This window comes from Mus caroli, unplaced genomic scaffold, assembly GCF_978045245.1.
Source record: "Mus caroli unplaced genomic scaffold, Mus_caroli_1 scaffold_1, whole genome shotgun sequence".
NCBI lineage: Eukaryota > Metazoa > Chordata > Mammalia > Rodentia > Muridae > Mus > Mus caroli.
This window is the reverse complement of record NW_028227256.1, coordinates 170138902-170166389: the sequence shown is the minus strand read 5'-3', so window position 1 is coordinate 170166389 and position 27488 is coordinate 170138902. Positions and strand designations below refer to the sequence as shown.

Genomic DNA, 27488 nt, shown 5'->3' with positions numbered 1-27488 from the left:
TGGAAGGGTAGCTCTTGCAATCTTTGAGGACAGCTTAAATACTTCACCAAAGTTAAGCTATGTAATTTATTTTTAGTTATTAAGAAAGAGAGGCAAGGGGCTGGTGAGATGGCTCAGTGGGTAAGAGCACCTGACTGCTCTTCCGAAGGTCCGAGGTTCAAATCCCAGCAACCACATGGTGGCTCACAACCATCCGTTACGAGATCTGGCGCCCTGTTCTGGAGTGTCTGAAGACAGCTGCAGTGTACTTACATATAATAAAAATAAATAAAAAAAAAAAAAAAGAAAGAGAAGCAAACTAGAAAAAGTGCTAGATAACCATATACACTTTTTTTTTTTTGGTAAAGACCATGTTCTCCACAGGTGACACACAGGAGAGGACTTCAAGGGCCTAAGTATACATTTGCCTAGGCCCTGTGTAGAGACTAAGGAAAACCCAGAGCAGCATTATCACATAAAGGTGTTTGGTTTTAACCACTGTATCAACTTGTGACATTAGGAATCAGAAATATACTGTCTAAAAACTTTAGTATTTGATATAGCTGTGAAATTCAATTATGTGACCAGTGGGCTTAACCTGTAACAGAGTCTAGACAGTTTAGGTGTTTTCAAATTTGTATACAGGTTGTATATAGTCTCAATTACGTATCTGCCACGGGCAACAGATCCACGTACTGATGCAGAGGCACTAAACTCTGGTCCTTTACCACACGTACCTTGAGGAGGACCGCCCTAGGGCACCAGGTTTTATTCAGCTATAAGTCCCAGAGTAATTCAAATGGTATTTAGGAAAAAAGTCCAACCCAAGGTCGACTTGCTCATGTTCAACCAAATTAAAATGGGGAAAAAAAAAAAAAAAAGAGTCTTGAAAATAAAACCATGGTCGACCACAGCATCACCAGCAGAAATGAGAATAAAGTTTGGCCAGCATGGCACTGAGAAAGAACAGTTCCAAGGGCCGATCATTCCTGTTCCTGTCTCCTCACCTGTCCTTGTCAAGCTTTTGTCAGGAGCATCAATAAAATATTGGCAATTCATCCCCCACTCATCACCACAGATCAGCTGGTACATTCATTTTCCCTTCCTCAGCGCATGGCGGAGTCTCAAATTCAGACCCCGAGTCTTCCGTTTGATAAGCTGTGCTGGCTGGGTAGTTCCCAGACCGAGGCCGCAAGCACATTTCCATAGAATATGTGGCATCCTTAAATGTGGTTTTAACCCAGGGGAAACGAGGTTACAAACTCGAAGTGACTCAAATGATAAATGTGAATTTCTTCTTGCCAAAGTTATTTTCCAGCGGGTGGGGTGGGAGGGTGGATATGATCAGAATACATTGTATACATGTATAAAATTCCAAAGAATAAATAAAAAATATATTTTTAAAACGTTATTTTCCAAGTGAACTAGCTAGGTGGTCTAAAAGAATGTCCATAAAATATATGGCAACCATGGTGCTTAGAACCACTGAGAAAAAGCAGGTCAATTCAAAGTTAGATAATTTAGAAAACATGTTAACAATATATCATTAACATCAACCAAAACGTAAAAAGTTAAGACTGAAGTACCAAGGAGATGAAGACAGTCTTCTTTTGCTGAGCTGGAGGGCTGGGCCATGGTAGAGCCTAACAACATTATACACAACTATCTATCTCCTAACACATCTCACTCTGCAGCTTATAGAAACTAGGGAAGATTAGAAATAGACCTGGATGAAAAATAACCCACACACTTGCTCAGAATATTTATTAGATACTGCCCCATAGGGCTTGCAGGAAAAAAAATATTCTGGCTACATCCCTTTCCCAAGCACCTTCCTGAACCAAGGATTCCAGGGAATCTGATGTCCTATATAAGCCAAAACCTATCTGGGTAGAATGGCCATTCATGTACCAGACCTGACACTACAAGTATGTGTTGGCCAGGGAGGAAGGCAAGGGTCTAGGGAGAATGGTCCAGGTACTAGATGAAAGGAAACAAGATTGGCCTTCATCCATCACAGCACTGGTTAAAAGGGCAGAATAAATAAGACTCTAAACAGAGAGGAGATAAGGACAGTCAGGGAGGAAAGGAAGGCCAAGAGTTGGCTTCCCCTAAGTCCCGGAGCTGTAGAAAGAACCAGGGTAGCAACGTGAGTTCTCAGGAGGAAAGGGGGATTGGGGCTCAGCACCTAGGGACAGGAAAAGCCCAAGGCTCTGCTTCCAACCCGACCATGGCTAAGTGCAAAATTCCTTTCCCTTAAGAGAATTCCAAAGGAAGGCAAGGATATGCGGTGACAAGCCTCCAGCCCCAGCTCAGGCTACGTTTCTCGTTTCTCCTCGATCCCAGAGGCCCTGCCTAACAGAAGCACAGAGTCTTAGGGCTCAGCTCCTCCTCCCCAGACACAAGAGAGGGAGGAGAGACAAGGCACGATGTCCCTGGGAATCAAGGGGACATGAGTACTGCCATGTGTAACATTATTTGGGGAGTGGGAAGAAGTGAAATGCCCCGCAAGGGATGCCTTCCTTCACCTGGCAAATAATTGGCCTGTTTCTAACAGCAGAAACCCTGATGAAGTAGGACTCATAGAAAAGGCCTACAGATCAGCTGGTATGGCACAGTCTTGAGTGGGATGGAGAGTGTGGGTGGGGCAGCCAGCTCCCACAGATGAACTCCTGCCTCAGTTCCCAGTGACTCTGTTGACTCCAGATGTTCCCCACGGCTGGGGCTCAGGGAGGAAACCGTGCTGTGTTTCACATGATCAGACACTGTTCGCCATTAGCACCTGGGGGGCCCGACAGATTGAGAGCATCCAGGTCAAAGTTGAGGCCAGGAGGCTGGAGAAGAGACAAAGGGACTGAGACAATCACTCATATTTCAAGTCAGAGCTTCTGAAGGTCTGTCCCTAGCAGCCAAAGTGATCACCCTATATGGATTACCTAAGGATTACTGACGTCTGCCAACTGAAAACTGGGTTAAAATATAGAAGACAAACTCACCATCTCCCCAGCCAGCTCTTTTGGAGGATGGCCCAAGGCCTGTAACTAGAAAATAGAAAGAATAAGAGATTTTTTAAAAAAGGAAAAGGAAAAGTCCCAAAAAAAACAAAAGCAACAAAGGAATCAGGTTAGCGATCTGATTCCTGCTAGCCACGGTATGTAGTCTTTGTAGTGACATTCTTGAGAACTCTGGAATTTTTGTTTAAAAAAACTCAGAAATATTGTAGGAATGTGCTTTCGCTTTAATCCCAGGTGTGGGAACGTGGGCTGCTTCAGACTGACTGCAGCAGCTGACCAGTCTGCCACATGCTCTAGCAGAGGCGTGGCTTTGCCAGCTGCAGATCGTGTCTGTGATCGTGTGAGGTTTAGAATTCCAGGAACTTTCCTGAGGGTACATAAACTCAAGGGCCCCAAGCGGGGTGAGGGGTTGTTGGTCGTTTAGAGATGTTGGTTGCTGTTAGCAGCCATGATCAAAGAAACATAGAAAAGAAATTAGATTCAGGGATTTCTTTCCCCTTTCTGTTTCCCTCCTATCTAGTGTTAGTGGGTGAATCCAGGGGTTGGGGGGTGTGAAGGGTGGAAAGAAGAACCCACAAAGTAGCAAAGACCAGTTACAAGTCTTCTTGTACTCTGTCCTCCACTCAGGTTAGGTGTAGCAGCAGCCTGTGCAGACATCTCCCTGAGGAGTGCAGCAGCAGGAAGGCAGTGTGAGGAGAGCAGGCCTTACCTGCTGCATGAGATCTAGCATGGCCTCAAAGCGAGCCCTCTGAGTAGCCTCGCTGTCTGTGGGCGTCTCGGCCTCAAACTGCTCACAGATTTTGCCCATGACGCTGTGCTGCTGCTGGTACTTCTCAAACTGCTCTGGAGGAGTGGAATCCTGGTGACTCTGGAGCCATTCTGGATACTAAAGAGAGGAGATGGGTGAGAGAGAGTGACGCCAAGCAGGAGGGAAGGGACCAAGAAGGAAACAAGGCTAGATGAGCAAGTTCATCATGAAGAGCACAGAGCACTGTCTGGATACACTGGGGTATATGGCAACTGCAGATTAGTAAACTAAAGCAAGAGTGTAAACATTTTGGGCTCTGAGGGTTGTTCTAGTTTCATTCCTGATGCTATGATAAAACATCAAAAATAACTTGGGAGACCAAAGGGTTTATTTCATCTGACATTCCGGGGAACAGTCCATCACTGAGGGCAGGAACTCAAGTCACCATAGACGAATACGGCACACTGCCTTACTTTGTTGATTTTTAGCTTTTTTTTTTTTTTTTTTTTGGTTTTTCTGTGTAGCCCTGACTGTCCTGGAACTCACTCTGTAGACCAGGCTGGCCTCGAACTCAGAAATTCGCCTGCCTCTGCCTCTGCCTCCCGAGTGCTGGGATTAAAGGCGTACACCACCAGCCCGGCTTGACTTTTAGCTTTCTTATATAGTCCAAGGTCATCTGCCTAGGGTTGGTGCCACCCACGGTGGGCTATGCCCTCCCACACCAACCATCAATCAAGATAATTCCTCACACACATGGCCCTGGTCCAATCTAATCTGGGCAATTCCCCAACTGAGGTTCCCTGAGATGACTCTGGGCTGTGTAAAGTTGACAGCTGCAGCTAACTAGGACAAGGGTCACATATGGTCTCTGTTGAAACACTGTAGGTCTGTTGTTGTATTTAAGATTTATTTACTTTTATTATGTATTCATTAGTGTTTTGCCGGCATGTATGTATTTGTACCATGTGCATAGCTGGTGTACTTGGAGAGAGTGTCAGATTTCCTAGAACTGGAGCTATGGATGGCTATAAGCTACTATGTTGCGCCTGGGAAGTGAATCTAGGTGACCCTCTGCAAAAACAGCAAGTGCTCTTTAACCAGCCCCCTCTGTTGTTGTCATCATTTGTAATTTTGAAAAACTCTATTTTATTTGTACAAATGTTTGTCTGTATGTATGTCTGTATGCCACGTGTGTCTCAGGTGCTCTCAGAAGATAGAAGAGGGCTTCAAATCTTCTGGAACTGGGGCCATGGACTATTGTGAACTCCTATGTGGGTACTTGGAATTGAACCCAGGTCCTCTGGAAGAGCAGCCAGTATTCTTAACTGCTGAATTATCTCTTCCCTAGCCCTGGTGTTTTTAAACCTAAAAATATAAAACCGAGGGCTGGAGAGATGGCTTGAGTGGTCAAGAGTACATACTGCTCTTGCAGAGGACCCGAATTAGTTCAAGTTCCATTCCCAACACCCTTACCAGGTGGCTCACTGGCAGCTGTAACTCCAGCTCAAAGGTTGTTTGATGTCTGTGGCCTCCATAGGCACCTGAACTTGTGTGCCTGTGAGTGTGTGTGTGTATACCTAATTTAAAAATAGTAATAAAAGTAAATCTTTTAAAAACAAAGTAAAAACTACTCTTAGCTTGAGAGTCGGACTGAGGCTGCACAAACACTGGGCTGCAGACTCCTGGTCTTGCTCTTCAGTCACATGTTGCCAGTGATGCTGAAGAACTTGTATTTCTCTACTTCATTTCTCTGGTCAAACTATAAGCTCTTTTAAGCATGAACCACCACTTAAAGCACTCTCAAACGGTTCATAACACCACCACAAAATCCTGTGAATCCCTACTGGAGAAATTAGTAAAGTTAAGAATATAAGGAGGGCTAGAGAGATGGCTCAGCGGTTAAGAGCACTGACTTTTGTTCCAGAGGTCCTGAGTTCAAATCCCAGCAACCACATGATGGCTCACAACCATCTGTAATGGGATCAGATGCCCTCTTCTGGTGTCTGAAGACAGCTACAGTGTACTTACATATAATAAATAAATAAAGCTTAAAAAAAATAAGAAAGAATGAATCAGTCAAACTCAAAGTCTTGAACTAATTTATAGAAAACTAGAGTGCAAATTTCCCCTTTTAGCTCAGACATTCCCAGCATGGACAGATGGTCCGCTTAATACTCTCAATAACAACTGTGACCAACAAGGCATTTTAAAAAACTGTACTTGTCCATTCAAATTACCCCTTTACTATGCATCGTCTCAGCAAAGTGGCCTTCGAGCTGATACACTGAAGTGAGGAGAAAAGCCAGCAATGGAAATTCACGAACCTTTTCTGTGATCTCCTTCAGGGATGGGTACAGCACATCCTTGGACAGGAGGTTCTGCATGATGCTCTGCATGATGGGGAGAATGCTCGCTTCGCCATCCCCGTCATCCATGCCCAGCCCTTCCATGGCTTTCATCAGCTCCTCTTCAGACATGCCTGAGTTCTAGACAGGACAAAGAGAGGTGAACAGGCGCTCTGCCTCCCTGCAATGCTTACCACTCTTTCCGGTGGAAAGAGCTATCTAAATCTGCCTGTAACCAAAACCAAAGGGGGCCAGATTTGGGAGAGATATCAGAGAGCTTTTTGTTGTTGTTGTTTGTTTTTTTCGAGATAGGGTTTCTCTATGTAGCCCTGGCTGTCCTGGATCTCACTCTGTAGACCAGGCTGGCCTTGAACCCAGAAATCTACCTGTCTCTGCCTCCCAAGTACTGGGATTAAAGGCGTGTGCTGCCACCACCACCCGGCAGAGCTTTTTTTAGAAACTTTTTTTTTTTTTTTTTTGGTTTTTCGAGACAGGGTTTCTCTGTGTAGCCCTGGCTGTCCTGGCACTCACTTTGTAGACCAGGCTGGCCTCGAACTCAGAAATCCGCCTGCCTCTGCCTCCCGAGTGCTGGGATTAAAGGCGTGCGCCACCACGCCCGGCTCTAGAAACTTTAAAAAGTAAACTTTTTAAAGTTTGATCTTATTTATGCTATTTTTTTTTTCTTTTTTGACTGCGTGTACATTTGTGTGAAAATGTCAGAAGCCCTGGAACTGGAGTGATAAGACAGGCGTGAGCTGCCATATGGTTGCTGGGAATTGAACCCTAGTCCTCTGGAAGATCAGCCAATGCTCTTAACTGCTGAGCCATCGCTCCAGGCCCCCTCCCCACCCAGCATCTGTTTTGTGAGACCGCTTAGGAAGCATTGAGAGCGGCCTCCCCTCACTCCTTCCCCCTTACCTGCAGCTCAGTGGCGTTTTTGGCCAGGCCACTTAACGTCTCCTTTAGGCAAGAAGTAAACTCTTGCTGAGAACTTGCATCACTGCCTAGGAGAGGAAAGACCCAGGGTTAGCTAGGATCCTAACTGTCAGCTTGTCTACACCCATCTAGTTACCAGCCTGGATGGAAAGCATTTACTAGCAAGCTACTACCACTTCCAAATCTTAGTTATTCTGTAGTTACCTTCACGGGCATGCCATAAATCTATATTGATACTGTGTTAGCTGTTCTCCACAGTAACACTCCTTTAAAAGGGTTGGTATGGGAGAATCGTATTGATTTGTGAGGTAGGGTCTCACTCTGTAGTTCCAGATGTTGTAAAACTCACCATGTAGATCATGTGGGCCTCGGGAGAAGAGGCAGAGATTTGTCTACCTCTGCTTCTGATGTGCTGGGATTGAATAAGCCACTACACCTGGCTGGAATAATCTTTTTTCATTACTTTCCAAAATATCTTACCTTTTTCCTTTTAGTAAGCTAAATTCCCACAGCTCTTTCTCTTGCCTTACCCACCACCACCACCCCTCCCCTATGGCTGTGACATCATGACGGTCATCAATTTTACAATCCTGGTACTTTCAAGCAGTTAAGAGGCCTGTCCAGTATTATGTTTGGGGTTTCCTCACCCACTCTCCCAGCTGCCTCTGAGAGCTTCTGAAACTGCTCCACCAGATGGGGCTCTTCCTCAGCCAGCTCCTTCATTGCCTTCTCAAACTCTGCAGTAGCTTGGGAAGCCAGCTCACTGTCAAACAGTTCCTGGAAAAATTTCTCTTGGGAGGCGAAGAGAGCATCCTGCAAGGGGGGAATAGGGGGATTGGAAGGGAGACAACATTTGCCTCCTACAGCATCACCCTGGGGCTAGCCACTTACACGAGCTCAGTACATATTGGGAAATGAGACATCTCCCCTCCCACAAGCACCTCCACTGAACATTCCATCTGCCTCTTCTCCCGAGGGCAGCAAAGACTGGCCACTGAAGGAACAATATGAGGTAGCATACAAATCCAACCACTTAAAACTGCTCTTTACTCTTTCCTCGTTAGCCCTCCGTAAAACCACAGGTCCTTGTTTCATAGGAACTGAGGCCTGGAAGAACACTCAGCAGTGTGAGGCAAAGGCACCCTCTCAGCCACCCCTCTGGCCCACAAGGCCCCCATCCCTGCTCTGAGCTGCATGGCCATCCTCCCCTCCCCTTAAGTGGGGGGGGGGGGGGAATTTATACTTTGGCAGTATCTCCTGGCGATCTCTTCTGGGGTCCTGAAGCATCGGGAGCCGAGATGGTAGGAGCATGTTCTGGAGAGGGTTTGGCTTTATCGAAATCATCAAGAGCACCTTCGGAGGCAAGAGACATGGTGGGGATATTGAGGGTGGAAAAGGCTAGACAGCTGGGTGATTTGAAACAAACTCTTAGGAAAATAATGATACAAAGTGCTGACTTTCCTGAACTTCTCTTTTTCTGGTGTCTCTCCTGCCTGGACTACTGGCCAATAGGCTTCCCACCTTCCTTGAGAACCATCTAGTTTGTTCTGACCAGTTGGGAAGGAAACCCTTTTACACAGAACCAGTGTTCATCTCAGAACTAGGAGGAGAGAATTAAATAAAAGCTGTGCAGAGAAATCTCTACATGCACACTATAAAATTCCCTTTTTAAAAAACCCTGCCGGGCTGTGGTGGCACACGCCTTTAATCCCAGCACTTGGGGGGCAGAGGCAGGCAGATTTCTGAGTTCGAGGCCAGTCTGGTCTACAGAGTGAGTTCCAGGACAGCCAAGGCTACAGAGAGAAACCCAGTCTCAAAAAAAAAAAAAAAAAAAAAACCAAACCAAAACAAACCTACACATTTCATCTAACATGAAGAGGGGAGAGAGAGCCTTATTTCTTAGAATTCACTCTGAGGTCTTAGCTGGTATCTTCTATGAAGGAAGCACAGAATATACCACCCGGCTTTCCACCGGTCTGACTAGTAGTATACATTCGACAAGAAGGTATTAACTTTTAAATAATGCTCCAATTTAGTTCTCCCTCAACAGGCACCTATAGCCTCCTTGGCCTCATACGCAGTAAGCCTGGCCAGGCCAGTCACTGGGCACTCCTCACTTCATCTGTTCATTTTCTACCTGCTTACATCGCTGTGACTGAGCAAGAGATAAAAGGTTCACCTCTGCCCTGAAAAGCCCGTGTTGTCACCACCACTCTGCCTGCCAGGACTAGGGAAAGGGCACTGGCCTCACTCGCACAGGAAACGGGAGTGGAGTGCAAGGCCAAGAAAGAGATGAAGGTTCACCATCTTTTCAGGAAGAGGAGACCTTTTCCCCTGGGGCTGGCTCACTTTGTTTTCTCCAAAGGATAAATAAGGGATGTCAGGCATTGTGGTGCCATGCTAGAATGCGGAGGAAGGGACTGGAAAAATCACAAGTTCAAGGCCACTCTACAGTCCTCAGTGAATGTGAGGTCAGCCTAGACTACACGAGGCAGTCTCTCAACACCACACTAATTTTAAAAGGAGACTTCTTTGACTACTTGCACGAAAGAACTAAGGGTCTGGTAAAAGAATGAGGAAAGACTGTGCGGTAAAAAGGCGTTTCGGGTTAAGAAAGATACTACCATGGACATATGGACCTTTGGAGCTTAAAGATTATTTTGTTCTGTGAATCCTGCTACTGAAAGGAGAGGCGATTTTAATAATTTACTGAAGGCGATCCTGGTGGGTCCATCCTGTGATCTCAGTACTCCCAGAGGCGGAGGCAGAAAGACTGCCGCGAGTTCCAGATCAGCCTGGGATACCGAGTGAGAGAGCCCTGCCTCAACAACAATCCGACAATCGAAAGCAAGAGAAGTTTGTAAGGGGCTCGTGAAACAACTCATTACGGTCAGTGTTCCCCTTCGCAGGGAGATGTGTGGTTTGGACAGAGCCAGCTAATAAAGAGGGCCGGGGTCGAACTCAGACCACCTCCCCCGCCGACCACTGGAGAGACTCTCCCGCCCCGCCCAGAAACCTCAAGTTCCTCTAACCCCCACGATGGGTCCTCTCCCCGATACTTCTGGTCTTTCCCATCGTGCACTCTTACTTTCCAGAAGCTCCTCCAGTTCCCGGTCGGCTTCGACCCCAACACCGCAACCTTCCTCAGCAGCCGCCATCTTACTGCCTCCGACTTGCCGTAGGAGGTGGAACCACTGGCGCCACCACATGCCCCGCCCCAACCCCGCCCCCATGACTTGAGCAGCCAATAATATCGTTCTACCGTGCAGGACCGCCATTTTTAAAGGGACAGGAGACTGGGTTTGTTTTTGTTTTCGTTTTTTTTCTTGGGTTGGGACTCAAACCTAGGTTCTTGCACGTACTAAGCAAGCACTCCGCTACTGGAGCTACACAGCCACAGCGGTTTGCCTTGAACTAGATAGATTGAAGCTGGTTCAGAAATCGGGGTCTCCCTTCCCCGTCTCCACTTCCAAACTACTTGACCCATGAGGCCCAGTTGTATTGTGTGGGCGGGGCAGAAGGGGTGGGAGGGTTTATTGCGTTTTGTTTGTCCGATCTTTAACCTGGAATCGTTAATCTGGAGAGGTTTTGTTTTCAGGCAGGGTTTTCTAATCCTACTGTCTCCACCTCCCAAGGACAGAGATTACAGCACAGGGCTCAGCTAAAATATGGAGCTATTAAACGAGCAATTTTTCGCTTGAGACAGGATTGCCAAATTGAAGCAATCTTGGTTTCATCCTCAAAGCACACATGGTAGGAGAGATGTCTATCATGTGCTGGCTCTGACCTCCGAATATGCTCCTTGACATATACACAAAACAGATAAACAAAGATTATCCAATTTATTTTTAGCGTGTAATGAGCAGCTACTGTTGTATACAATCGTGCTGAGCACAGTGAAATCTACAAGTGGATCAGGCGTGGTGGCGCACGCCTTTAATCCCAGCACTTGGGAGGCAGAGGCAGGCGGATTTCTGAGTTCGAGGCCAGCCTGGTCTACAAAGTGAGTTCCAGGACAGCCAGAGCTATACAGAGAAACCCTGTCTCGAAAAACCAAAAAAAAAAAAAAAAAAAAAAAAAAAATACTGTCTTTTCAGTATTCACTATATAATAGGAAGGTAGAAAGATCCACTGGGGGCAAATAAGCATTGAAGTAGGATTCTAGAAATACAGAAATATAAAATAGAAAAGAGAGACAGGTAGGGGTTGACTGGAGATAGAATTGGAAACACAGATGTTACTTAAGCAGACTAAAAAACAAGCATTCTTTCTTTGAATTATTTCTTTCAGTTTTCTTTGTATGTGTGTGGGATTGTTTTGTTTTTGTTTTATCGAGAATGTTCTCTATGTAGCCTTGGCTTTCCTGGAACTCTGTAGACCAGGCTGGCCTTGAACTAAAAAAATACTCTTTACTCTGCCTCAAGGGTGGTGGCATTAAATGGGTGTACCACCACACCTGTCTTTCTTTTCTATTTTATATTTCTGTATTTCTAGAATCCTACTTCAATGCTTATTTGCCCCCAGTGGATCTTTCTACCTTCCTATTATATAGTGAATACTGAAAAGACAGTTTTTTTTTTTTTTTTTTTTTTTTTTTTTTTTTTTTTTTTTTGGTTTTTCGAGACAGGGTTTCTCTGTATAGCTCTGGCTGTCCTGGAACTCACTTTGTAGACCAGGCTGGCCTCGAACTCAGAAATCCGCCTGCCTCTGCCTCCCAAGTGCTGGGATTAAAGGCGTGCGCCACCACGCCCGGCTTGAAAAGACAGTATTTTATAGCATCCTCCTCCCCTTTCTTGCTTGTTTCAATTGGGGGCTCATTTAGCTCAGGCTGGCTTAGAACCACTCATCCTGTTGGCTATACCTTTCAATAGTAGGATTACAGATATGCACCACCAAGCCTTAACCTGCTCACAGAATTTTTCCATTCTTGTTTAAGGACTTAATGGCTCGCCACTGCTTATTGATTAATTTCAGATTCTTGACTGATATTCACAATTATTTCACATCTATCCATTCTTTCCCCCAGCTAGATAAACTTCAAGAAGCAGAGATCGTCAACTTTGTTTACAAAACTCACATTAGAGTGTTTGTGTACAATGCTAATTTGTATTGTTTTTTGTTTGTTTGTTTGTTTTTTGTTTTTTGAGATAGGGTTTCTCTGTGTAGCCCTGGCTGTCCTGGCACTCACTTTGTAGACCAGGCTGGCCTCGAACTCAGAAATCCGCCTGCCTCTGCCTCCCAAGTGCTGGGATTAAAGGCGTGCGCCACCACGCCCGGCTAATGCTAATTTGTAAACGTATAAGAAGACTTTTTCTTTTTTTTTTTTTTTTTGAAACAAGATCTCACTACGTAGCACTGGTTGGCCTGGAACTCACAGAGATCTGTCTGCCAATATTTAAAAAAAAATTTAATTATTTAAAATTGTGTGTGTATCACACATGCATTTGAGGCTATGTATATGTGACTAAACTTGCTCTCAGGGGCAAGAAGTGGCAAATCCCTTTGGAGTTAGAGCAATAGGTGGTTGGCAGCCACCAGATGTGGGTGCTAGGAACTAACCTGAGTCCTCTACAAGAACAGTCTTTGCTCTAAACAGCTAAGCTATCTCTCTAACCACCATGATATCTTTTTTTTTTTTTTTTTTTTGAGACAGCATCTTGCTCTTTAGCTAATTGTTCTGCTTTAACCTTCCAAGAATCCAAATTATGGGTGTGAATTGCTGTGCCAGATTCTTGCCTGAACTTGAAGGAAGAATGTATAAAACTTAAGAAAATATTCTCATAATATACACATTTTTGAGAAAGCAGTCTTAGTTTGAGGATTATATTTAAGAAAACAACTCTTAAGTCTGAAAGCACTAAAGTCCTGTGCTCTTTGGAGCAGCTTTTCCTCCTCAGTCAGGCACATTCCCCACCCCCACCCCATACACACAACACACACACACACAATGCATGTTCCAGTTTATTCATTGCAGCGATGCTGATAATTGCAAAAGGTTACAAATAACCCAGATACTATGAGAAAAACCTAAACACACAACACACATATGAAACTTTAAAATGTCTTGAATAAAAAAAAAAAGATTATGGTGGCCGCGACAAAAAAAAAATTATGTTCCTGTCATGTATAAAAGGAAGGTGGGGAAGAACACAGTTATGTACTCATAAATATATACTTTTTGAAGGCCATAAGGAAACTGTTAAGTAGTTACCTGTTTGGGGGAAACTAATAGGAACTGAGTGGCTCAGGAAAAAGATACACAAGGCACATAGTTTTTTGGTTTTGTTTTGATTTTTTTCCCTCTGAGACAGGGTTTCTCTGTGTAGCCCTGGTTGTCCTGGAACTCATTCTGTAGACCAGGCTGTCTCATACTCAGACATCAGTTGGCCTCTGCCTCCCTAGCGCTGGAATTAAAGGCATGTGCCACCACCACTGGGCAGTAATTGTGAGTGTATAGGAGGAATGGTGCCTACACACCATGATGCTTGTGTGGAGGTCATGTGCTGCCTTGCCGAGCAAGTTCTCTCCTCCCACCATGTGGATCTCCAGGATCAAACTCAGGTTGTCAGTCTTGAACCTCCAAGTGCCCTTACTTCCTATGCCATGTCACTGGCCTGACAGCATAGGTCTAAAGACTGGTGTCTGAACTTCACGGATACATTATCAGTTGAAAAAAGAAAGGGGTTGGTGAGATGGCTCAGTGTTAAGAGCACCAACTGACTGTTCTTCCAAAGGTCCTGAGTTCAAATCCCAGCAACCACATGGTGGCTCACAACCATCCGGAACGAGATCTAACTCCCTCTTCTTGAGTGTCTGAAGACAGCTACAGTGTACTTACATATTATAAATAAATAAATAAATACATAAATCTTAAAAAAAAGAAAAAAAAGAAAGAAAAAGAAAAGAAAAAAGGAAAGGATTTAAAATGGATTAAAATGAAAAATTCAAGGAATTTCAGCACTAAGGAGCTGGGAGACTGGAAGATTAAAAATTCAAGGTCAGTTCAAGGCCAGTTGAGGCTGTAGGAGAAGCTGACTAAAGAAACACAAAGAAACCAATACATATTTTGAACATCTTTTTCCTGTGGCTATAGAGAGCTCAATAGTAGAATACTTGCCTATCATGTGCAAAACCCCAGGTTCAATCCCCAGTAACTAAATAAAATGTCTGCATTTATCTATTTTTAGGAAAGGGGTGGAATGCCATGTGTAGTATTGGGAACTAAATCCAGAACCCTGCACATACTAGGCCAACACCCTCCCAATGGAGCTGTCTCCAGCTGTGCATTTATGTGCAGTTGTATTTATGTGCAGTTGTAGGTGCATTTGTGGACATAAGTGCAGGCGCCCATGAAAGCCAGCAGAAAACATCAGATCCCCTGAAGCTGGCATTACAGGTGGTTGTGAGCCACCTTGCCTGGGTGATGGGAACTGAACCCAGGCCCTCTGGAAGAACAATAATTGCTCTTAACTGCTGAGCCACCTCACTAGCGTGTTTTTTGTTTGTTTGTTTGGTTGGTTTTTTGAGATAAGGTCATTCAGGCTAGCCCTGAAACTAGCTGAAGTTATCCTAGGCTTAGAAAGTGGTATTTTTGTGTATGAATGTTTTGACTGTTACTGTATGTAGATCTGTGTACCATGTGCATGCAGTACCTGCGTTCACCAGAAAAGTGAGTGAGATCTCATGGAACTGAAGTTATGAATTGTTATGAGTAACCATGTGGGTGCTGGGGAATTGAACTCTGGAAGAACAGCCAGTGTTCTTTTTTTTTTTTTTTTTCAAATCAAGCCCTTTTCTTTTTTTTTTTTTTAATATTTTTTATTAAGTATTTTCCTCGTTTACATTTCCAATGCTATCCCAAAAGTCCCCCATACCCTACCCCCCACTCCCCTACCCACCCACTCCCACTTCTTGGCCCTGGCGTTCCCCTGTACTGAGGCATATAAAGTTTGCACGACCAATGGGCCTCTTTCCACTGATGGCCGACTAGGCCATCTTTTGATATACATGCAGCTAGAGTCAAGAGCTCTGGGGTACTGGTTAGTTCATAATGTTGTTCCACCTATAGGGTTGCAGATCCCTTTAGCTCCTTGGGTACTTTCTCTAGCTCCTCCATTGGGGGCCCTGTGATCCCTCCAATAGCTGACTGTGAGCGTCCACTTCTGTGTTTGCTAGGCCCTGGCATAGTCTCACAAGAGACAGCTATATCTGGGTCCTTTCAGCAAAATCTTGATAGTGTACAGCCAGTGTTCTTAACTGTTGCTGAGCCACCTCGCCAGTCCCTTGTCTTGAGCTTTTCGTTTTTGAGACTGAGTCTCACTTTGTAGCCATTGGACCACTATGTAGACAGGACCAGGTTGGTCTTGAATTCTCTGTCATCCAACTGCTGGGATTAAAGGCATGTGCCACCATGCATGGCTGGTCTCGAACCTCCATCTTGTAAGTGCTAGAACAGATGGAGCTACCAGGCTGGGCCTGTATTATGTATTTTAAATCAAAGGAATAATAAATACATCATTTATGCAATTATTCTTAGGAGCACAACACTCTGACAATTGAGATAGTTCCATCAATTTGACACCATCTAGAATCCCCTGGAGGAAGGACCTCAGACAATGTCTATGAAGAATGGTTTTGTTAACTGATATAGAAAGACCTGCCCACTGTGGGCAGCAGTATTTGCTAGGCCTGAGGTCCTGAATTTAAAGGAGAAAGCTACCTGGCTCTGCCTGTCTCCAGAATGCTGTTACTAAAAGGAGGTAGACTTCTCCTTTTTCTCCAGTCCTATCAGTCCTGGGCCAGCCAGGTCTACATTATTAAGTTCCACAGCAGTCAAGGGAGACTGTCTCACAAAGACAGACAACTCTGGCTGAGGATTGGCAGGAAGGCTTGAAGTCCTGCCCACTCTTGACCATGGGTATCATGTGACTAGCTGCTTTAGGTTCAGCCACCTTCCCTTCCCTGCAATGACGTACTGCCACGTGGCATTGAGTCAAATGAACCCCGTCTCCCTTAACGTGCTCTTGTCTGGGTGTTTTATCACCCCAATGGGAACAGAAGCTAAGACAACTATAAGCTTATAGTAAATATGTAATTTATTATGGCCTCATTCTCTTTTATGTGCACATAATATGTAAAACACATAGAACAGTGATGGACACTGATAGGAGCCCAGCAAATTCTGGCTGTAATTTGAAATGAATAGAGAGTTGCAGTAAACATGGTACAGGGAACTCTTTACACCAGTCCCCAACAATGTAGATGTTTCATATGTCTCTAAGAAAAACAGTGTCATTTTTCCCTTGTCGAGGGTATTAGTTTAAAATGAATATAATGCATCTAATGATTAAAAAGTGATCCTGAGGCAGAGAATCTGCTCTGGTGAGACAGCTACATGGATGTGACAGGGTAATGAAAGTGAGTGTCAAACAAGGAAATGGCAAGCAGGAGGCTCTCAGAAATTTACTTTATTTAATGAGGGCAACAGAACATAACGACGATGGTATGTTATAAAGGATAGAAACAAATCAATGAAAAATGGTACACATTTTGCAAAACCAATGGCTTCTTCTCAGCCTGAAGTGTGTAGGCCACATAACGAAGGAACCTATTAATGCCCAAGAAAAAGATGGGATAGTTAACAACTCGAGTGGCTGGGGAAAATGGCGTTTATTGACTCCTTCTGTTTCGTACTGGAATTGAAACGAAGGTGGTAGGTAAGGGAGGAGTAAATACTAAGAATTTGATAAACAAATGGCCAGCACAGAGTTTTCATTTGTTCCTTGGAAGGCCTAAGCTGAAAGGCAAAGTCATCTATGATCACAAGCACAGTAACCGTCAAGACAGAGGTCTGCAAGAACCAGAAAGAGGACATGACGTTTTAGGGAGAACCAACATCAACAAGCTGAATGTGGCTGTAAGGGGAGACTCTGAAGAACAGTATGGGATTAACCATGCTCTCGAAGGAAGGGCCTTAGCGAAACTGAAGAGGACTGATCCTCAGCCCAATCACATCTTTGCCAATCTCTGTCACCTGTGGAAGTGGAAACAGCATCAGGTTAGAGAACTCCAGAAGGCTTACTCCCTAGACCGCGGATGGGCAGTCAGATGGAAGCTTGATGCTGGGAAGCAAACAGTGGGGAAAGTGCTGGCTTTCCCAGTGTCCCTGCCTCAGGAGTGGGGCAATGAAGGGTGAGAGAACCAGCACCGCGCTTCCTTCTCCTGTCCTTTCCCTCAACATCCCACATACGTCCTGTCCTTTTTTTTATTGGATCCCAACCCTGCTAGACACATTCTTGAGGACAGTACTTACTGTAGTGACCCTGCAGATTTGCCCCTTGAACTCAGGGGAATAGCAGGCCCCACTGAGTGGACACTTCTCCACTGGTTTTCCACGGTAGATGGGCCGGTAAGATGCAGCACAAATGTCAAAGGGGTTGTGCATGTCATAATTGAGCTGGCAGGCATCTGTGGGGTTTTTCTCACAGGCAGATAAGATTTTTCTTGTCTAAAGGAAGGAAGGAAGGAACGTTTTATTTTAAGAGTACAGAAAGCAACACAATCTCTGATACAAGGTGTAACTATATGCTGGGCATGATGGCCTATTTCTATAATCCCAGCAGACAGGAACAGGAGGATCTCAAGTTCTAGGACAGCCTGAGTTTATACTGAGACACAGTCTCAAAAACCAGGACACGAAAACGCAAGTAACTATGCTGTGAGAATACAGGTCCCATCCTCTGCACAGGACGTATGTGAAAAATATGACAACGCCACTGTGCTGGGTGTACTGCTACACCCCAGAGCTCAGAAGGCAGATGCAGGAGGTTCAGGAGTTTGAGGGCCAGTTTGGGATACACAGTGAAATCTTTCTCTTTCTCCAACATGGTTCCACTGCTCTAAAGCCACAATTCTGTCCACATCTGGGGATTAGATTATCAGGATTGGACCCCAGAAAGAGTTGAAACAGGTTTCTAGTGCCCAAGGAGAATGTTTTTGGGTGGAATAGATACTGGAATAAGAGTGAAAAGTATAAGAGGTCAAGATGGGTCACCCGAAGCTTGAGGATAGGTGCATCACCTGCAAGGACACTGGAGCTACTCTAGGTTGTAGTGCCACAGTAGAAGGGCCAGCAAGCCCAACACAAATGTCAAATTAAAAATTAAATCAAGCTGGATGTGGTGGTGCACACTGTTAATCCCAGCACTTGGGAGACAGACAGAGGCAGGCAAATTTCTGTGAGTTCAAGGACAGCCTAGTCTACATAGTGAGTTCCAGGACAGCCAGGGCCACAGGGGGGAAAAATAATGAAATCATAACTTGGACAATGTATTTTTCTTCTCTGTGTTGCTCTCTCAGTACTAAAATATAGTCAGGTCAACTATAGGATCTACTCCATTTAAACATCTATATCGAGTATTTTAGAATGCCATATCTGAACAAATTATTACTTTGGTTTCAAGGGAAAAAAGATGCCCCAAGGTCAGTAAGTAACCAGATGGCAGAATACTCTATTAGTTTTCTTGGGTTCAGTGCTGTATATACATTGTTTCAGGGAGAAAGATATTGGCTTCTGCTTCTTCCATTTAAGATCTGGTTCCCCTAAAGTCACTGATGGAATTCCCCTGTACCTGTTGGGCTACTTCAGGCTTGGGCCCAAGTTCCAGCAGGCGTCGGGCAAAGGTGGCGGCTGTCTTGAAGTTCTTGAGCTTGAAGAAAAGGTTGAGGGCTGTCCGCAGCACCAGGATCATATGCACAGGCTGCAGATTTGAGTGTGTGAAGTAGGCTGCCATCTAGTGGACAGAAAGGAACACAAAGCAGGCTGAAGTTCAGCTGTTGTTTTTTTGTTTTGTTTTGTTTTGTTTTTTTTTAAAGATTTATTTATTTTTATTATATATAAGTACACTGTAGCTGTCTTCAGACACTCCAGAAGAGGGTGCCAGATCTCGTTACGGATGGTTGTGAGCCACCATGTGGTTGCTGGGATTTGAACTTTGGACCTTCGGAAGAGCAGTCGGGTGCTCTTACCCACTGAGCCATCTCACCAGCCCCTCAGCTGTTGTTTATTAACAGCCACACAATTATAAAAAAACCAAAACAATACACAGCCAACACAACTATCTATAAGACAGATTAGTTCTACCTCATGAGTGAGGAACGATAGTGGAGAAATGGAATACCTCGTCACGGAGATGACCTCCAATTTCTCTTCCTCCCCAAAGCTAAGAAACTTCCAAACCAAACCATTTTAGTCGGAATTGAAGGTTATGGGGATGTGCCCACCTGGTGCTGGTCTCCCCCATCTTACCTCACAGATGCGCTTTTGCTGGTCTAGGGTCTCCTTAGGTAGTTTCTTCCTTTCGATCTCCATGCACAAACCCACAATGTATTCACGGCAAATGGTGATGAGCTGCTGGGCCTGAAGAGGTTGCAGAGGACAGTCATGACATAGACAGACTACGGAGGTGGCCAGGATCGAGTAAGGGGCTAGACTCCTCCTACCTCTGCAATCTCCTGTTTATTATCCACGACAAGAAGAGGCACACTGAGTAGGATGGAACGGAATTTTTCCACAGCTTCCTCAAACTTGCCAACTGTGGTGAGCTGATAGCATAGCTGCAATCGTTGGATCAGGTCATTAAGCTTTAGGCCCACAGCTGGTACTCCATTCTTTAGCCCTGCATCCTTCCTGGAAAGGGAAAATTATGAAGAAAGAAGAATAGTCAATAGCAAACTAGGATTCCCGCTCTGTTCCTATCAAACACAGTCACCAACCCACTAGTGTGGGAATAACTGGAAATAGGATGGCAGCTGGTATAAACCAAACCCCATGTCACTGTGGCTATCATCTGAAATATCCACTCTACTGAAACACACAGCAGAGAGCAAGGGGACTTACCAATTGCGATTAGGGTAACTATACATGGAGGGCAAGCAGGGCAGCGCTTGATAGGTGGTGCGGCCTCGGGCATATGTCTGCAGGAACAGTTGCTTATAGGGGCCAAACTGGATTACTCCCACCTGATCATGGAGAAGCTAGAACACAAGAGAGAAAGAAACATAGGGATTTGTTTTCTACCAAGTAAAAATTAAATCAAACTTGGACAAGGTATTTTACTTCTCTGTATTGCTTTCTCAGTACTAAAATATAGTCAACTACAGGATCTACTCCATTTAAACACCTATAGAGAGTATTTTAGAGTAACCAACAGAGTGAGTGACAGCAAGTGTTCATGGCTGTTGCGGCTGTTATGTCACCATAACACTTGGTACAATGTCCATAATAAACACCCATTCAGGAAGAGGTGCTGATTTTACTAATGTAAGCAGCAGAAATGGCTGACTGCAAACATGACCATAGACCAGGTGGGGAGCAGATAAAAGGCCTTTATGAAACAAGTCTCTTTAACAAGGCCAACCACTGCCACAAATACACACCGTGGTCCTGTGGGTCACATCATCCCCATGTGGTTGAAAAGATGAGTCAACCATGCTCCTTAGAACTCTGGAATACACACTCAAAAGGAAGGGCCAAGGTTTTTAGGGAAGACTTACCCGCATGGCCGTTTCAAAAGAACCTGCCAAGATGTGATCAACTGGAAGCTGGGAGTTATTGCACCAGATCTAGTAAAAAATATAAAACATAAGGCAAATGAAAAATCTCCTTTTTCTTTCCAATTCTCCTCCATATCTGTTAAAAGCAGTCAATATTTTTACACAGTAAACAAATACTAAGCAGCCCAGAAGCACTTATCTCTATAGAATTGTGTTTTCCTGCTTACTTGCGTTGGGCTTGTTCCCTTGGTTGGGGGCACAAAGAACCCATCCTCAGCACTACCAGGCGCCCCGGAGGGGACATCCTAGAAGGAAAAAAGAAAAAACATTAGGGCTTTATTTATTTGTTTAAACAGAATCTGACAGAACCTCAAACTCACTCTGTAGCAAGGATTGAATCCTCCTGCCTCTACCTAGAGTGCTAGGACTATAATCTTATGTTGCCACGCCTGATTTACATAGAGTGGGGATCAAATCAAGAGCTTTGTGCATGCTCGGAAAGCATAATACCAATTGGGCTACGTTCCCAGGTGATTTTAGCCATCCAAGTACTGTGTTCTGGTGAAATCAGAGCACTACATTTAGATGCTAACCTCTGCTCGAGAAAAGACGTGATGGTTATGGAAAGTCAGAATGGGAGCCACCTCACCAAGACCAAAATGACCTATCATAAGCTGCAGTTCAGATATTAAACACTTCCCTCTTTCAAATGAAAGATAAGCATCAGATTAGAGGGAGGCTGAACATCTCCTCCTCTTTTGCTACACATGAACTGAAACAACAAGGCAACAAACGCTGGCTCTCCCATCTCAAGTGGAGCTATGCATCAGAATAGGAGGATTTTCTGGAACCTCTCCTTTGCGGATACTTCAGACTTCAGGATAGGCACATTACAAGGGGTGTGTATGTGTGAGTGTGTGCATGTGTGGGGAGAGACAGAGAGAGAGAGAGAGAGAGAGAGACCAACTTTTTATAGGGTGAAATCGAGAGAAACTCCAGAGCAGGAACCTCACATACCAGTTCAGGTGGGAGCTCCAAATCTTCTTCTACATCCCAGCCACCTCCTTCTTCTTGTCCCTTTCCAAGAACATCCTCTCCCAAACCTTCTGGAGCCTCCACAAACCCATCTGTAAGGATAATCCATGATCAAAATAGACTTGCATGGGAATCCCGCCCCAAAGGCAAAGTATGAGGATTCTATTGGCTCCATGACCTAGAAGCTTGTAGACTGCTCCACAAATCCCTTCTGCACATGGAGCCCGACAGCTCAGCAGTCAGTCCTAAGGCAGCGTTCTTACCTTCATCCAGCTGCAGCTCTGCATCCTCTCCCCAGCCTTCAGTGCCTACAGTGTCGATGTCAATGTCAGCGGCCAATGCTCCTCCCTTCCCTACCATGGCAAGGGCAGAGGGAACTGGTTAGAACCTAGCAAGCCTCAACTGCAATTGATCTCCTCTACAGGCAAGGTGCATGCTTTCAAAAGTTGCTCAGAACTGTGTCCTCAGAAATATGTGCTGTCCATTTAGAAACTGGTAACTGTGAATGTCAGTAAACATATTTGATTGTACTGTTAAATCTTAAAACAAACCCCAAACAAAAGCCAAAAATAATTGCCAAGGTTCTGTCTTGTTCTGTGCTGTGCATCTGTGTGCATGTGTGTATGTGAGGGACTCCACTTGCAGTGCTGGGGATCCAAACTCAGACCCTCAGGGTTGCATGGAAGTCATTCTACTGACTGAGCCATCTCCAAAGTTCCCATCCATAGACTATGAGTTATTGGTTTTGTCATATATAAGTTATGCTAACTTGATACAGTTTCCACAAAAAGAGGAAATAGAAGAAAGATAGCCAGAGGTATTTTTGGTGTTTTGTTTTGGTGGTGGTGGTAGCGGTGGCAGCAGTGGCAGAGAGCTTGTCGAGTATGCATGAGCCTCAGGCTTCCATCCCCGTTGAAGTTGGAGAGAACAAACTCCCTGCCACCAAAACCCAGCTGCCTCTGGCTGCTTACTCTTAGAATTTCTCTCTGAAATCTTTCCTAAGTGACTATTACTATAGTCTGCAGAGAAAGAGACATAGTGGGTGCAGGAGGTGAGCAAAGAAGGGGCCAGACTCAGACTCAGAAGGTCTGAACTCTGCTTAGACTCAGAATGCCTGACCTCTCCTTAGACTCAGAATGCCTGACCTCTGCTTAGACACAGAATGCCTGACCTCTGCTTAGGCTCAGAATGCCTGACCTCTGCTTCGGCTCTCGCTCAGATGTAAACTAGGATAAGTGTGTAAGCAGACAGTAGGGCTTGGCTTGGATGCTGGGGAGAAGCACCTGATGGACAGGAAAACACTACGTGGAGATGCCATGATCATGTGTGGTGGAACTAGAGAAACACTCCAAGTGCATGCTCCAGATGTTAGTGGCAGTGCAGGCAGCCGTTTACCATCATTTTCTACATTTCTTCCTTTCTTTTTTTCTTTTCTTTTCTTTTTTTGGCAAGGGCTAGAGAGCTGAGGAAGGGTTTCACATTGGCCAGCCTGACCTTAAACTAGTTTCTGTGATGGCTGGCTTTGAATTCTTGTTCCTTTTGCTTCAACTTTCTAATTGCTAAGAATACAGGTATGTGCTAAACTAGGCTCAAGTTCCCTTTAAAAAGGTCTCAAAAAGCTTTCCTCAGTTTGGAGACATCCTAGCCCTGGCTAGGATTTCAGTGCTCTGTGAAACTTCACACAGAAAGAGCAGGCAAAGCTGGTAGAGGGGCTTTCTAAGCAGTGTTTTTGTTTTTTGTTTGAAATATTCAATTGTTGCTCAGTCCCCGGCATGGCGGCATCACACCCCTGGAACTGGAACTACAGACAGTTGTGATGAGTTGCTATGTGGCTGCTGGGAGCTGAACCCTGGTCCTCTGGAAGAGCAGCCAGTTCTCTTAACCGCTGAGCCAGCTCTCCAGTCCCCCTTTTTCTTTGTTTTTAAGAAATGGTCCGGGTTGGCGAGATGGCTCAGTGATTAGGAGCGCTGACTGCTCTTCCAGAGGTCCCGAGTTCAAGTCCCAGCAACCATATGGTGGCTCACAACCATCTGCAACGAAATCTGATGCCCTCTTCTGGAGTGTCTGAGGACAGCTACAGTGTACTTACATGTAATAAATAAATAAATCATATAAAAAAAAGATTAAAAAAAAAAAAAAAAGAAATGGTCCTATGTAGTCCAGGCTGCCCAAAACCTGACTATGAATCCAAGGCTGACCACCATCTCTTTCTGGTATCAAGGTGCCCTGACTGTGAATCCAAGGCTGACCACCATCTCTTTCTGGTACCACAGGTGCCCTGACTGTGAATCCAAGGCTGACCACCATCTCTTTCTGGTACCACAGGTGCTGATCAGTTATGTGCATGGTCTGAATCCGGAGTTTTGAACATGCTGGGTAAGCAATCTGCTAACTGAGTACAACTCAGACCCACTTAAGATAGTTCTCTATAAAAACAATATTTTTTTATAAAAAGTGCTAAGAGGAATGGGCGCTTACCCTTGCTTGCAATGGAGCCTTCAAAGAACCCTTTGGACACGGTCAGTAAGGGCCAGTTTGTATCCAATGGCATGATAGGTGCAGGTGGCTGGAGCAGCTTGGCATTAGGATCAATGTCTGGGATCTGAGAGGTGGAGTAAGAAAGACGTTAAATGCAAAATGCTCTCATGAATTATACACAAAGAGTTAAAATGCTTCCTCTCGACTTATCTCCCCTTCATACCCCCACCCTGGTAATTACGTGGTAGAGTAAAATTTATGATTTTAAATTATCCCAAGATGGGACTGAATCCTGTTATCAGAGACATCCGTGTAAACACTCACTGTCTCCTTCTCAGGGTCAAATGTTTCCTTCAGGCTCTCGGCTTCTTCATCTAAGCCATGGGTAGCAGCTGTGAGATAGGCTAGGGATTCTACAGAAAAAAAAAAAAATAGGGTTTGTGGTATAGGTACATTTCCAAAAGAATGCTAGTTTGGTAGGGGTGACCGCTATCTCCTAGTATTCAAATGTTTGCATAATACCCAAACATAAGTGTAGGCTGAAGTTGTTGAGCAGCTTCTAATGGACAGAATATGTCAGAAGTGATGCAATGTCACACCCAAGATTGGCTTATAATAACTGTGGACTGTTTTTTGTGTCATCTTGTTAACCTGTTCTGAAAGAAACCAAGTGCCATGTTGTGAACTTTGTGATGGAGAAGGTAACATGGCCAGCTGATAGATACTGTTTCTCAGACAAAGGGGAACAAAGATCCAAGAAATGCCCACACCCATGCACGTGAGTACGGAAATGAATTCTTTTCCTGTTGGGTCTCTTTATGTCTGTAGGCCTGACAAACTTTGACTGCAGGTTTACACACACTAAACAAAAGCTAAATCACACTCTACCTGTGAGGGATGTATATTTTATCTGTTACAACCTTTGCATATTTCTGGTGTGTGTGTATGTCTGTGTGAGTCTCACAGCACGTGGAGGCCAGAGGACAATCTGTTGGGAGTTGGCTCCCTTAGTTGTTTTAACTTGGAAAGGAGCAATAGACACCAGAAGTGTGGCAATCCTTTGAAACAGCCCAAGAAGTATGCCAGCAAGATAGATAAAAAGGTAAAGGAGAAGAAACTTGAGGAGCTAAAAGAAAAATCTAAAGAGGGAAGTAAGCAAAGCTGGTCTATGCAGTAGGTTCCTGGCCAAGGGACCCTTGGCTGTATAATGGGACCCTGTCTGTAAAAAGAACCCTGTTTGTTTGCTGTGCCTGATGACAGCAATCCTTCATTCCACACTATTAACATCTGAGTTCGCTGTCACAATAATCTGAAAAGATCTGAGTTTATTTGCCACTTATTACTAGAAGTGTTATGATATAGTCTATTACACATTAAATGTTTGTTTAAAATAATTTTAAAAAGAACTATAATTTAAATATTCTTTGGAAACTATGTCAGGTTTTAGAGATTTTCAGATTTTGTAACATTTGCATAGAAATTACAGTCTGAGTATCCTCATCTAGAAATAGGAAATCTGGACCCTCAAGAAGGCTCAATAGATAAAGACTTGCCACCAAGCCTGGCAGTCTGAGTTCTCTCCCAGAAATACAGTAAAAGAAAAGAAAACCAGCTCCTACAGGTTGTCCTTTAACTTACACACACGGACACATGCACATACTGTACAATCCAGGGCAACTCCCAGAAAAAATCCTTGCAAAGGTCTCAAAGGAGCAGGAAGTCCTGGACAAATACTTACTCTGCCCACAGTTCTTCAGGATTCGTACTCTCTCTGACACATCACCCAGGTACAGGGCATTCTGATAATGGCCACTCATGTCCTTTCGGATCTCAGCTGCAGCAAGTCAATGAGAACCCAATTTAAGCCTTCTCTCTAAAGATCTCTCTCCTCTATTTACCTTCCTCCTTCCCCACGAGTCCCACCCTTCCAAACCACAGCTCAGAGAGCTCACCGATCTTCATCATCTTTCGAAGTTTCTCCAGGTTGCCAGTAATAAGGTACAGGAAGGAAAGTTTGTCAAAGTTTTTGGTGCGCTGATAGCACATCTCTACAATTTGGTGATTGCCCTGTAGCAGGGCCACTTCTCCCAGCTTCTCCCAGCAGTTCTTGTCATCCAGGGCTTTGGCTGCCTCTAGAGCAATCTAAAGAATTCCCAAGGTCAGTGTTTAGTGTAGGCACTATGACTCAAAACCAGTGGAGTCTAAGAAAACATTTGTCTCTAAAATTTCCCAAGGAATTCTCTATACTTGCAATCACCACTTTCATGCTATTTTTCTGGAGAATTCTATCTGCAAGTGTGGTTTGAATTCACAGATGAGAAGTCACACCATAGTGTTCTCACTCACCCTCCAAAGTTCACTAGTACAGTACAATCACCTATCTGCTGTGTATGCCACAGAGCCAGTGCTCTCCTAGCCTAGTGCCTTAGCTTAGAAGCTCCACTTTAGGGCAGAGGAAATAATAAAAGAAGGAATGAAATACGGGACTGGAAAAGCAGCTTTCATAAGCTCCTTTATCCTTGAAACAATGTCTGGGCCTCAACATTTCATAAGTACTTCATCCAGCAAGACCAAGTGTCAAGGAAAATGAGCAGATTCTTCAAATTTCTTGCTATCTAGCTTCTATCCTAGAAATTCTTAAATTCAGTTTGAATGGTAACAAGAGCGGAAATACTGTGCAGAAGAGGAGACAGGAAGATGCAGAAACAGAAATAGCAACAGAAAAACAGCTCAATTTAACTAAAAACATCCAAAATTCTACTCTGGCTAGAATGTAAGCAAGGATAACACCTTCTGGAGTCCAGCCTCTAGCACATTAAGTTACACTGGTCCCGAGCCTCCCCTTTCTCTACAGCTATCTGGGACTGATGACATAGTCCTCTCACCTCAATATTTCCACACTCCAGGGCCAGGCTGAAACGAGTTTTCTCATCCTTTACAAAATGCAGAGCCACTTCAGGATAGCCCTTCTTCTGGAGATAAGCGATGATTGACTGGCCTACTAGCTTAGCGTTCCTCACCATGTGGAGTACCTAGACATTCGGTGTGATAGGCAGGAAACAGATTACTCATGAGGAAAGAGCAGCACCGCCTCCTTCAACACCTCGTTAGGTTGCTTTGCTTCCTACCTCATCATACTTCCTGTTGATCAGGGCCAGTTTGAATTTGAACTCCGTGGGATCAATGGTAAGCACCCGAGGACGACACTCTCTGTCTAGGCAGTATACATTATTGCCCTTCACTCTTGTGACATAGATGGGTAAATCCAGAGTTCGGATAATCCCATGGTCCCTAGGAGCAGGGGATAAAAGGCACACTTTTTAGAAGGGAGAAAATCCACCTTGTAAAAACCGAACAGAGTTAAGACAGCCTTTCCTCGCTATCCTTTCATCAAATGCT

The 27488-nt window shown here is 44.5% G+C and overlaps 2 protein-coding genes across 3 annotated transcripts in view; both read right to left on the bottom strand.

The window, feature by feature from the left end:
- Positions 1–1728: 1728 nt before the first annotated feature.
- Positions 1729–10231, bottom strand: Pex19 (peroxisomal biogenesis factor 19). Of its 2 annotated transcripts, none has more exons than XM_085843012.1 (8): positions 10111–10231; positions 8266–8375; positions 7670–7835; positions 7005–7090; positions 6066–6227; positions 3703–3879; positions 2976–3020; positions 1729–2833 (listed from the first exon to the last, which is right to left on the bottom strand). In XM_085843012.1, the coding sequence occupies exons 1-8, from the start codon at positions 10229–10231 to the stop codon at positions 2738–2740; spliced, it is 963 nt and encodes a 320-aa protein (XP_085699138.1). In that variant the 3' UTR covers positions 1729–2737. The 2 variants fall into 2 exon arrangements, with proteins under 2 accessions (XP_085699138.1, XP_085699132.1); XM_085843006.1 differs by having other exon boundaries at positions 1729–2813.
- Positions 10232–16474: 6243 nt separating this feature from the next.
- Copa (coat protein complex I subunit alpha) overlaps positions 16475–27488 on the bottom strand; it is a 40028-nt gene continuing 29014 nt past the window's right edge. The window contains exons 18-33 of the mRNA XM_021165853.3: positions 27218–27380; positions 26975–27121; positions 26042–26231; positions 25828–25923; positions 24414–24502; positions 24090–24213; positions 21875–21964; positions 21594–21703; positions 20804–20881; positions 20577–20645; positions 19921–20057; positions 19524–19710; positions 19330–19440; positions 18653–18814; positions 17335–17529; positions 16475–17055 (exon numbers count right to left, since the gene is read on the bottom strand). Of these exons, the coding sequence (XP_021021512.1) occupies positions 16996–17055; positions 17335–17529; positions 18653–18814; positions 19330–19440; positions 19524–19710; positions 19921–20057; positions 20577–20645; positions 20804–20881; positions 21594–21703; positions 21875–21964; positions 24090–24213; positions 24414–24502; positions 25828–25923; positions 26042–26231; positions 26975–27121; positions 27218–27380 (2008 nt within the window). The 3' untranslated portion in view covers positions 16475–16995. The remainder of the gene's footprint in view (positions 17056–17334; positions 17530–18652; positions 18815–19329; positions 19441–19523; positions 19711–19920; positions 20058–20576; positions 20646–20803; positions 20882–21593; positions 21704–21874; positions 21965–24089; positions 24214–24413; positions 24503–25827; positions 25924–26041; positions 26232–26974; positions 27122–27217; positions 27381–27488) is intronic.